This window comes from Balaenoptera musculus, chromosome 15, assembly GCF_009873245.2.
Source record: "Balaenoptera musculus isolate JJ_BM4_2016_0621 chromosome 15, mBalMus1.pri.v3, whole genome shotgun sequence".
NCBI lineage: Eukaryota > Metazoa > Chordata > Mammalia > Artiodactyla > Balaenopteridae > Balaenoptera > Balaenoptera musculus.
Window position 1 is genome coordinate 47,053,138 of NC_045799.1, and position 12,368 is coordinate 47,065,505.

General features: G+C 49.6%; 1 protein-coding gene across 2 annotated transcripts in view; it reads right to left on the bottom strand.

Annotated features, from left to right (window-relative positions):
• SLC24A3 (solute carrier family 24 member 3) overlaps positions 1-12,368 on the bottom strand; it is a 472,654-nt gene that overhangs the window by 44,732 nt on the left and 415,554 nt on the right. For both annotated transcript variants that reach the window (XM_036827175.1, XM_036827174.1), the window contains exon 8: positions 5,394-5,419. In XM_036827175.1, coding sequence (XP_036683070.1) covers positions 5,394-5,419 — 26 coding nt within the window. The remainder of the gene's footprint in view (positions 1-5,393; positions 5,420-12,368) is intronic.

Genomic DNA, 12,368 nt, shown 5'->3' on the forward strand with positions numbered 1-12,368 from the left:
ACTCTCTTCTCCTGACTTCTGAGGACCACACTCCTGGTTTTCCTTCTGTCCCCTAACTTCTTCTCCCTCCCTCTGTGTCCCCTCCACTTCTTCAGTGTGACCTCTAACGTTCTCTCTAGGTGATGTCCTCTTGTCCTATTTCTGGAAAACCAACAGACACGTCCACCCCACACTTCTCCCAGCTCCAGGTTCAGGATCCACTTGTCAATACAGCCTCTCCACGTGGCGTCTAGATGCAGGTCGGAACAGAATTCCTAATTCCTACGCCCCAGCTTCGTGTTCTCCAGGGCTTTGTCTTGTCAGTGAACTGCGCAGTCAAGCCCCACATCTGGAAATAAAAGTGGAGCCCTTCTCTGCCCTCCCCCATGCCCATCGGGACTCAGTGTCCAAAATATCTCCGGAATTGTGGGTGTCTGCCCGCTCCACTGCTACCTCCCTCCCCCACCTTAATTTCAGCCTCTGAACTGCCTTCCTCAGTGCTTCTGGATCCTGTCATTCTTCTGCTTAAGACTCTTCAATTGCTTCCCAAGAGACTTGAGAAAAATATCAAAGGTGCCCCTCCCTGCAAAACCTGGTTCTTTTTCCTTCTTCCCCCAATCCTCGTGTCCCACCCTGACCTCCTTTCATTTGCACACGGCAAGCTCCCTCCTTCTCCCCAGAGCCTTTGCACTTAACGTCCCCACTGCCAGGAATGCTTTTCCCTTCACTCCTTCGCTGGTCCCTTTTATCCTGCAAATATCAGCTTAAAAACACCTCCTCCAAGGAGTCTTCCCTGCCTACTCCTCCTTTACTTTCTGTTTGTGTTCTTTAAACCTCTGACCAGTCTGGGATTATCTTCTTTATTTACTTATTCACATCTAAATGCCTGTTTCTAGCAGTCACTCAGCACCACTCCTCACACCTGATTCCCGCCTCAGCGATCTGGTTTCTCCCTAGATTGGCCTCCCTGACGGAATGCCCCCCAAGCAGGTACCCCTCCCTCCCCAGCACAGAGCAGCGCTCAGCTCATCTGCACAGGTGAGACTTCTCGAAATGTCAGTTTTCAGTTGCAAGACACCTCCAAGGGGCCTGAGCGTGGTCCTTATCTCATTGAAACCAATGTACACGTGGCATGAACATAACTGGGAAAAGCGAATTTTTATTCCAGCTTTATTCTGAAGGAAGAGATACCCAAGAGCTGGAGGGAAGTCATGTGATTGCTTAGATGCATTTTTACAGACTTGGTGAGGGGTCACTGGAAAACAAGCCAACGTCAAAGAGACGTCCCCATGAGGCTGAATTACGTCCAGCACTTGGTGAACAGGTATATTTAAACTCTCTCACTCCTTTGGATCTTTTAGATTTTTTACTCAAAGCAAGCCTTTCCATTGCAATATCTGAGTAAGCGTCTCTGCCGTCACATTTCAGGGATGCCTGTGGCGGCGGGGTTCCCTCTCCTGCTGGCCTTCCAGGTTTGCCTTGTTGGCACCCAGACTCAGGGCCCACCCAGCGCCTCCTCCTCATCAAGTGAGGCTCTCTGAGGCCCTTCTGCTTTTTGGCCTGATTCTGTGTTTGAGCATCAAGTCTTGGCTTCCTGGTCTTTGGTGTTGCCCCTCAACCTCCTGTCCCCGGGGCCGTGAGTATCTCCAAATGACACCGTGATGACGTGTCTGCTCCCCCCTAGTCTCAGACATCCCCAAGGCCACGGCCGAACTGGGTTTTGCATTCTGTGTCCAGTTCTGGAACGGAGGCTGGCAGCCAGGAGGTGCTCAGGAATGAACAGTTTGGGACTTGAAGTGACTCCAACTGCAGACCCTGATGTCACACGCTCTTCCCATCTGCCCCTCCCGGCCACAGCTGGCCGCTGTCCTCCAAGGACCTGGGCTGGTGTGATCTGGGTGCGCTCTCCCCTTCCCACAAACTTCCACTCTGAACCACCTACAACTGGCCCTGGATTCTCCTGCCAGAGATTGTTCTTTTCCGTGTTGGAGGGCTACGCCCTGTCACACCCCCCCAACCCCTCGCCCAGAGGGCACGTCTCCACTTCCTAACCAGGGTCCAGAACCACGAAAGCCGGTCTCCAACACCATGCAGATGGACACTGTCCAGGTCGCGTCCCAGGCTCTCCTTTCTCCCCCAGAGTCACGACTCGCTCAAAGAAGAAACAAAAACAGCACCCTGCATCCTTTCGTTTTCTTGTCAGGCCTTCAGACTCACTGAAGACACATTCTGAATTCCTTCTGGCAACAGTGGGGGTCTTGCTGGGCAGGGTGAACACATACCCTACTAGGTGGATCTCTGATGCTATCTATGTCAGATGTCTTTTGGGGCAGGTATCTGATGGAAAAGCATCCGACGGATATTCCCCTGCCTCTTCCTGCTAATGGAACCCCACTATGTTGAGGCAGTAAATGGGGACCCTTGATATCAAGGAGGGTGGGATAAATGATTGGTCTAAAGCTGTAATTCTATTCCCCCCTGGACACTTATTGGTCAAAGCAGACCCAGTTGTGACCAAAGAGATATAAGGTGGAAAGGTGTTCAATGAAACGACATAGCCCCTTCTTCTTCCTTCTTGCCTTCAATCCAAACTTGATGGCTGGAACCACAGCAGCCATCTTGGGGTCATTAGGGAAAGGTCAAGAGAAATGCAGAGCCATTGCACTACCTATATCTGGGGTACTTGATATGTAAGAAAAATAAACCACTATTTCTGTAATCCACTGTGGCTGGTTTTTCTACTACCTGCTACTAAAAGCCTTCTGATGGCCACTTCTTGGCTGAATGTGACTTGCTGTGGAATGCTGTTTGAGGAATGGTAAAGGAATCTAAACCATGCATGATGGGGATACCTTCCCCTTGTGTACTTGTATTTGACAAGGCTCCTTTCCTCCTAAAGAGTACTTTAGTTTCAAAATAAGCACAACTGACATTAGTTTCCTTTCAAGGATTTGGGGTGAATTGGTTACCTGCCTTGACATTGCTAGAACATGCTGGAATGTCCTACAACAAGGAAAGGAATTCACTGTTTAAGGAATTATTGAAATACTACTGTGCTTTAATTGCACAGATTGAAGAGTCTGTCTCTTAGGACAGAAATCAGAGGAATCAGCTCCTAGACTCACTCTTTCAGCAAAATAAATACTCATGGGTGGCTGGGTAAGAGAGTAAGAGATGTGGACAGTAAAAAATATCTTAAAATTCAGTATATTTTGCAGGCAAATGAGGAGCTGAAATCCCTGGAAATCCCAAAGCAGTGATGGGTCAGTGGTGCAGACTTTAATTTCTCAGCCTCACTCGTGAAAAACGGTCTCCGTCACCCCATCCACGTAATAACCATGATTACGTAACAGGTCGGCCATCTGAGAATGATATTCGGTGCCGTGAAAGCTTCCCCTAGTTCTTCCTGCAGTTTCGCCTGTGCATGAGTTATGATTCCAACCCACCCTAGGCTGGACCAAAACCCGCTTGGGAATTTGCGATTCGTGTATCCGTGGCCCTCCCACCTCCTCCCTCCTGTGGGAGCCTGGGTGCCCAGGCTGAGGGGCTGATGACCTCAGAATCCGGCCTTCAGCACAGGCTCGGGGAGTAGCCTAGGAACCCAGGTTCTCTCCTCTGACGTCGTAGGAGGGTCAGCCTTTGGAAAGGAGAGGAAACGGACTCTCTTGTTCTTGCTCCTTCCCATCTGAAATATCCTAAAGGACACCTTGAGGGTAAGGACTGACACAGGCTTGTCATGAACCTGCTTTCATTTCCTCCTGCTGTGGTTTTCACGAGCAAAGCCAAGGAGATGTGGAGAGAGGGCTCCTTCTAAGACTGACAGATGGTAAACCACCCGCGGGTCTCCTCTTTTCAGGTTTTCTGCACAAAAGCAGCAGAAAAATTTCTGAGATCAACTGTGATCATAACTTGCTTTTCCTTATGGCAGCATTGTTAGCAAAGAACAGCAACACTGAGCAACATTTAGGCACCTACTGTTTGCTGAGGCAGAGCACTGGTTGTGCTAACCATGCCATGAGTTTGAATGGGAACGCTTCTGCAAGTTTTCTTGTGCTGCCCTGAATCCCCAAGGACATGAGGGGAAAATGTCACCACTCCACATGGCAACCAGGTCCAGGTGGATCCCACGAGGAGGTTCTTCCTGACCTCTGGCCTCTGACCTCTGACCTGCAGTGCTCCCAGGTGTCTTGATCCCTTTCAGCCTGTTGATCACTGTTATTCAAAGAAGACTTCCTTCTTATTTTTCTGGGTCAGCATAGGGACTATGCGTCTTAGAGCAAGTTCTCCCAGCTGTCTCCCCCTTGCGCTCTTGGACAGAGGAGAGAGAGCTGACAAAAGTATCTTAATACCCTGGATAGTGTGTAACGTTTATGGTCCATGTGATATGCTCCCCACCACCCCAAATTCTGAACATCACAGAGACATCCTAGGACACAGAAATGTCGCTCCAGCAAAGGGCTAGCACTCATTCTGCTGAAAACGAAGGCTGCTGGGCTCTGTGATTCTTTTTTTAATTAAAGGTATAATTTATTATTATTATTATTTTCATATTCTTTTCCATTATGGTTTACTAAAGGATATCGAATATAGTTCCCTGTGCTCTACAGTAGGACCTTGTTGTTTGTGCTTCTTTTTCTAGCTCATTCTTAGCTCTAAATAATACCACAAAAGTCGTCTACCTACAGCATCACAACTACCTGTTTCTGAGATGTTCTTTCAGAAGAAGTAGGTGTATTTTCACATCACTCTACTTCCGCAGATCAAATATTTGAAAAATGTAACAAGAATGCATGACACCCCCAATTTCTATTTCCATTTCGAACACAGCTGACATGCTCAGAACCCATCTCAAAAAAGGCGATTTGGACATTGACCCAAATGCAAATGTTCCCGTATACTTAATTCGGGCAATTTTTTAATCTATCAAAAAAAAATCACTGATTTTTCAGAGCTCTAAGATCTTCTTGAATGTTAGGCAGAACTTTAATGGGTTAAAGGTCACTGACACGCCTTCACCTCTGGTTCCTGGGATATATTGAATACATGGCATTCGGAATATGCCGACGCGGTCTGGACAACTGGAAAAGGTTCATCAAATCTTAACCATGGCCTTGCCCATGACTGATTGCGGAAAGGCACAGTTGCCTTAACACTGTCTAATTTGGATGATAAAGATAGCAAGATAACAGGGTCCCCAAAGGAAGCCCACCAGGCCAGCCCAAGGGAAATGGTCTCTGCTCCATGAGAGCTGATTTAATTTCTTTGTTGAGATGGACAGAGGGTTCCTGAGAAATGCCAGTTGTTCCAAGCTGCCCCGACATTTCCCTTTCTTTCCTAGACCCTGACTTTGGTCTTTACTATACTGTCTCTGCCACATAGCAAGGAGAAATTGGAAGGGGAAAAGAGGTACTTACCACGAAACTTGTTCATCATAAATGAACTGTGAAAAAAAATAAAAAGGAGAGAAGATTAGACAGACACACACACACATACACACGCACACACATGCTTTATAAATGCATGTTATCCACCCTTGTGGCTGGCTGGTGGGAATCGCGGCTGGGGCCGGTTTGGGGTGTGAAGCATCTGTGGCAAACTCCCCTCTGTGCTGGTTTAGTCTCTGGTCAGTGTTAGTGGAAGGAGGTCTTGTTGGCAGACTGGGGTGGGCATCAGGCCATCCCAGCCTTCCTGCAAGTTCTGTCAGAGGATGGAGTGAGAGGGAAGCATGCCCAACCTTGTTATTTGTAGAATTTCAGATCTGGAAGGGGATGCGGAGCTTGGTGGGTGCTTGCAAACATTAGTCACTTACGGGTCCCCTGGAAGCTGTCTGTACGTCTCTGTGCATCGTACAGCACCTTCGAGCTTTTATGAAAGCACATGAGCTTCTATGGACTCGATTATTTTTCTTTCAGTCAACCTATTCTTTCGTTTCCTTAAAAGAATTTATTTTCAAAGAAAATTCTGCATCACAACCGGAAGTGGAGAATTGGCACCACTTGGGCACCATGTGTAGAGAGAGGAAAAATAAACGCAGTGACAACAGTGAAAATCCTGGCTGGACACTGTCGGCTGCCCATGTCCTGAGCCACAGGCCTGCACTTGTGTGAAGGGAGATTAGCGAGGGTCAGAAGCAGTGCAAAGGGCCAAACAGAGACCCTCCCTGATCAGTTAGGAGCCGAAGAAAACACACGACAGGACTGAGTTTATTTAAGTCCTACTCCACATAGCATCTAAGATCACTTCTCATTTTGGGGGAAAAAGTGGTATAATCCTGGCCCTTTGATTTATATGGGAAACGGAGCTGCAGAGAACATGAGTAATTTCCCTGAGGTTGCCCAATTAGCTGCAGAGTTGGTCCTAGAACCCAGCCCTGGCTCTTAACTTCGTGTTCTTTCCATGACACCCTTATTTGCCCAGATGGTATGGTGTTGAAACCAAATGAATGCCCTTCTATTTCATTCAAGTAGGAAGCTGTTTCTTCCCACACTCACAGGACATGACTGATTTGAGCGCGATCATCTCTGAGCAACTTTCGTTCAGGGGCCCTCTGGAGACTCTCAGGCAGAAGCATCTGGGTGTAGAGGGTGATTACTGCACCCAGGTGGTAAACTCGGCTAACAACGGGACATCGCTTCAGTCCCCGGCGATGACAACTACCACCAGTTGTGAGAGACACAGAGAAAACCTCAAAGACCAGCAGGTGCAACTCAAAAGGCACACAAGAGGACCTCCCTCCAATCACCCCAAAGGAGCATAGAGAAGGATGAGGAGAAAGGGGCCACCCTTTTCTTTGTAACTCACTCTTCCCAACAAGACACTGAAAAAGATATTGGCTTCATCAGTTTTTGCCATTTTGTCATCTGTCATTATTGGATCCAACAGGTTGGCGTTTGGATGAAAATGTCAAACCAGAATGGGAAGACAAATAAAGAAGTAAAGGAAACCACCCCACGATCCAGGCTGGATGGTATGGAATTCATTCCCAGGAAGGCATTCACAGCCGCTGTTATATAATTGCTAGCTTTCAAAAAATCCAAGAAATCATGGAACAGAAGCAGTGATTTAAGTTGGAAAATGTTTTCTATTAATTGAAGTTAATTCAATATCAGTCTTGGGCAGCAGGCTGGAACAATCAATTCAGAGCCACTTAAGAGAGCACAAGATACTAGTAAAGAGTTGATTAGATCACCAATTTGATGTTCCTCTCTGGGGAGGGCAGCCAACACTCCGTACTATGAAAGCAGCTCTAAGGAAGCCGTATTTTGTGCCACCTAACTGACAGGTGAAAAAAAATCAGAATGGCCTTAATTGTACAAAGGATTCCAAAGTGAGAGCAGAATTTACAGGGAACACAATATCAGAGAAATAGTGAGGCACGCCTGGATGCAAACGTGGTGGGGGGAGGGAACCAGAAACTTCCAAACGACAGAGGCAGCGATGCTGGTCTCTGACCACCTGGAGCCCTGAGGCCTCAGCTACCCTGTGACCCACGAGTGAACACGGTCTGGGTTTGACCCCGCTGCTTCAAGAGGATTGGGTGGAAACACGAGAGCCTCCAAAAAAGAACAGTAACATTGATAAAAGGGACTATAAATCAGGCCTTTGAGAAAACCTGAATGGAAAGAGGCTTGTGTGTGGTGAGGAAAGAGACCTGACTGCAGAGTCTGGTGGTGCCTGGAGGGGGGCCTGCCGGCTGAGTGTCACCCACCCAGAAGGAAATCTGCACTGTTCACAGACTGTTCCCCTGGGAGAGCACATCTCCGGACCACGCCGACAGAGCATGGAACCGGCCTGTCTGAGAACGTACGACGACAAAGATGGTGACTCTCGCTTGGTGTTGCTGATGGTTAGAGCGGATTTCTTATTCCTTACAGATTTTATTTCATTGAATTCTCCTAAGACAAGTGTTGCACATCCCTCTGTATTTTCATGCTCACTCGGTGAGTAAAAGAAGACAAAACAACTTCCCCACACCTGCTGGCGGGGTGACTAGGGTAGAAGAGAACCTGAAATCACACGCCTTGCCCCACCTGAAACAAGAAACTGCGCCCCCAGTTCCAGACGGTCCCGGTCCCCACTAGGTGGCGCTCACGTCCCGGGCCCCCCATCCCAGCGGCCCGGCCCCGGCAGAGATGTTGAGATCAAGTTGGACTAAGTCCCCTCGGCGGCTCCATGAAATCTCCTGGGAGGTGGGCAAGGGCCCCTGGACAGACAGACTCCCGCAGCGGCCTGCGGCCAGCCCACTACCATCAGGGGGTGGGGTGACGTTCTGGAGGCAGCTCCTGCCCGGTGCTCTGAGATGGGGCCGGGTGGGTCCCTCATTTACACCCACACGCAGTCCCCAGACCTGAGCGCAGCGGTCGGAGCTGCCCCACCCTTTTCCCAGGTGGGATTTTGCAGAGGAGCCTTGGGAAAGCAGCTCTCTGTGCTCTGCTGGTTGTGTTTGGGGCGAGGCCGCTATTGCCCCACCCCCCCCGCCAGGGCCCGCGTGGGTGCGCTGATCTCTGGGCCCCAGATTTGCTGCATGGCTGGTCAGGGACCTGCTCTCTGACCCATATCTGGTTCATCCAGAGCAACCCCTGGCTTCACGCTAAGCTTTCCACGTGTTCCGCAGACGAGCTAAATGGGAACTCACAGGAGTGAATCTGAAAAAACCCTCTTTTCCTCCAGCTTCCGAGAAACGTTTGGGTACCATGGAAACCAGCTTTTCAGTGCTGGTGTCTGCTCTAGAATTCTTCCGAGAGAGACAGGCTTCCGTCAGGCAGGTGAATCCCTGGATGACCGAGCAACCCAGGGAACTCAAGGCGGAACAGCAAGGAACAGACAGCCGGTAGTTGCAGGCTAGTGGGCAGGAGAGAGGCCAGGCTGGCCCCGCAGCGCACAGCGGCCCTGGGCTGGCTGGTTGTAAGCGGTAACCATGGCGCTGGCCGGCTGCTGTGCTGGAGCTGAGATCTCGTAGCTTGTACAGTAATCTCTGGCACCATCAGAATTTTAAGCAGTGAAGGTAAAAGGAGAAAATCAACACCATCATTCTCTTTCAAGAGACTGAAACCTTGAACATCTTCCCCGCGTTGCTGGGAAGGGAAACTGCTCCCCCCCCCCCCCCATGGCGTAGATGCCCTCAGGAGATGTGCCTACTTGGAGTCCTGCCTTCCTCCGGCTTCAGGGACAGGGGTGCGGGTGGCTTAGCCGAGCCCATGGCGATTCCCTCTGAGGAGAGGAATCAGATGGAATACATTGGAAAACAGCTGTGAGGCACAGATATGGCTTCCAACTGAAAGGTAAATAGTAATTCTGACGTGAGCATCTCCAGCTGGCTGACCTGATGGTGCTGGGGATGCAGGAGGGTAGGAACTAAAGGCGGGGCTTGAGCAGAGCCGGACATCCCGTATCAACCTGCAGGGCAGGCCACAGCAGAAGAAACAGCGATGAGAGGACCAATTTAGGATACAGGAGATGATGGTTGTTAAAGCAAAAGGCTACGTTCGCTCAGCAGCGCAAAAACACAGGCGAGGAACTAAAACGTCCAAGTTGTTGTCCTAGGGAAAGAGCAAGTCTCCTGGAATCCCGTCCAGCCAACCCAATTCCCGGCTCCAGGAGCAAATGCTCGGATGACCCGGCTCCCTCCCTGACCCCAGCACCACTTACAGCAGCCCTGCCTCCTCACTGTGGCAGGGATTAGGGAACAGGGGACCCCCCGGTTTGTTTGAGGAACTTGAATGTTCTCTCACATCCTTCTCTGTGAGAATCTTCTGGCTGCCAGAGTCATTCCCGCTTTGCTGGGGCCCTGAGATGTAATCGTGAGCAGAAGGGCCTCAGGGTCTCCAAACTGGAGAGGGAGGAAGGGCCTGAGGGGGCCGGGCCGTGGAGACCAGCGGGCAGCAGAGGACAGTCAGCAGTGTACATGTCAGGCACTTTCCTCTCACAGAAAGGGCGAGATAAGGAGATTTAAGATGAGTCGTCTTAATGAAAGACTTCCAGGAGAGGGAGGCAGATGTTCGGTCTCCAAATGTAAAGTAAGCGCTTCCTTCGGGCGCCCCTGTGAAGGTGGACTTCTTGGTAGGTGGGGTAAAGCCAGACTGTACGAGGCAGGTTTTGTTGGAGGGAAAACCTGAATTCTTTGCTGGGCTGATGCAGCTGTACATCTTATCCTCCTGCTCTGGTTGGCCTGAGGGGTTGCAGCTCGCTCACCTTGAGCAAATCCCTGGATTTCTGGAGCCTTGGTGTTGCCATCTGTAAAATGGGACTCCTGTCACAGCTGCTTGCACAGTGGTGAGTACTGAACTAGGAAATCTCCATCGACAGACCCAACACTGTACTCAGTCCCGTAGGAAGTATGGAGTCTATGCCTGTTAAAAGTGCCCGTGAGAACGTAGGTATACCTTCTATGGAAGGATTTGCTCTCTACAACCATGCTATCCAAGATGATAGGCACTAGCCACATGTGGCCTCATACATTGAAATTAATGAAATAAGGTTCAGTTCCTTGGTTGCAATGGTTGCATTTCAAGAGTACAATGGCTAAATGGGAAAAGAATTTGAAAAAGAATAGATACATGTATATGTATAACTCAATCACTTTGCCGTACACCTGAAACTAACACAACATCGTAAATCAACTCTACTCCAATATAAAATAAAAATTAAAAACAAAGAGCTCAAAGGCTCATGTGCTTGGTGGCTATCATATTGGACAGTGCTGCCTAGGTTATCTCCGGCAGATGGGTCAGCTGAGTTGTCTCTCTTTATCAGAGTCGGGGGGCCGCACTGAGTGAGAGGGCAGTGTCACCTCGGATGAGCCTTGCTGCTGTGCCGGTGCTCAGGTTGCCCCGAGGGGCCCCCCAACTGCCAATGGCCCACCTGGCCCTTCTCCAGGTGGGCAGCCCCTCCTCCCCCAAGCTGCATTTGTGAGCCTGTTATCTGGAACCTGTCTCAGAGGCCTCTCCACACCCCCTGGAAGTTTCCCTTCTCTTGGTGCTCATAAGCCCCCATCCTGAAGCAGAGATGAAGGGTAAAAATAAAGTATTCCTTTTAGGGCAGCTGTTAGATTGACGATGTAATGAATCATTTGCATTTATGTAAATTACATGATTATGTAAATTACAGTAACATTTCAATAAAAGAGACTGTCTGTCGGGTCTGCTGGAATTTGGAGAAAGAAGATGGGGAGGCCGGAGCTGCCATAGTCAGATGGGGGTGGGTCCTTGGTGTGAGAGCAGCAAGACGTCCATGAGGGTCTGCAGACCATCGATCGTGTAGATGCACGCAGGACATGCTCCGAAGGACCCAGGATGCTCTCAGAACCTGAACAGCGACACTTCTCTTGCAGAGAGAGACCCAAGTCATGGGGCGAGCTTCCTGGGCCACGTCAAGCTTCTCCAGGGCCTGATGCTTCACTGTAGAGAATGTCACCTGGGCTAAAGGGGGATGCCTGACGGGGCGGGGGAAGGGCGCTGAGAGACAGGCGCTGTACGCTTTTGCAATTAGAACTGCTTTAGACGAGAGCATGTTCTTAATTTTTTCCGCGCTCTCTTTATTTATCTATTTACTTTTTCGCTCTCTCTTTAAAAAACAGCAACAACAAACAAACTAGAAAATAGCAGAGAGCAAAGGTCAGGTAAATCCCAGATATCAACGTGAACTGAGTCCCTTGTCTCTAAGTTAACCGTTTGAAGCTCTGTTGGTTTCAGAACACCCGTGCTGTGTTTCTGCTTTTTGGCCTGGCCCTCTGCATCAGCTTCCATGTCAGCTGTTTCAGAATCCAGGTAGTAACAACCCCATCAGCACTCCCTGGACCAGCGGCCCTAAGCCTCCCTGGAGACGTGGTCTTTCCCGCTCTTTGGATCCCCAGCCCTGAGGGACTGTCCTCGGGGCTCCTCCCTGTGGGCAGATGTATTTAGAAGTGGCCTCTGGTCCCATTTAGTCGGGACTTGCCCTCCAGGTGAATGAGCTCTTCATTGCGGCACCTCAGGGGACTGCCTTCTGAACATTTCAGAGCCATAAAAAGGGAGAGAGGGTAAAAAAACCCCTAATAGTTAAAAGAAATTATTCAGATAATTATTGGTAATTATTTGTGGGTAGGAGGAGGGTTCTAAATACAGGACTTTTCAGTGCCCATTGCAGAGTCCGATGGAGAAGCTTTGTGTTATACAAGGAAAACCCAAAGAAAAGTGATGCTGTTACCATGACATTAGGGAAAACACAGAAAGAGGAGACTGGGAAACCTTGACAAAAAGATATGGCGTGTGAAGCAGCAGCCTGGGGCTGGCGCACGGAAGAGATCTGTGGACACGGAGGAACCTCCTTTGCTAAGTTCTGCTCTTCGGGTATTAGGCTGTTTTGCTCCTCAGGCTGGTTTTAAGTCTCATGTGAAAATGGCCCCAAGAACG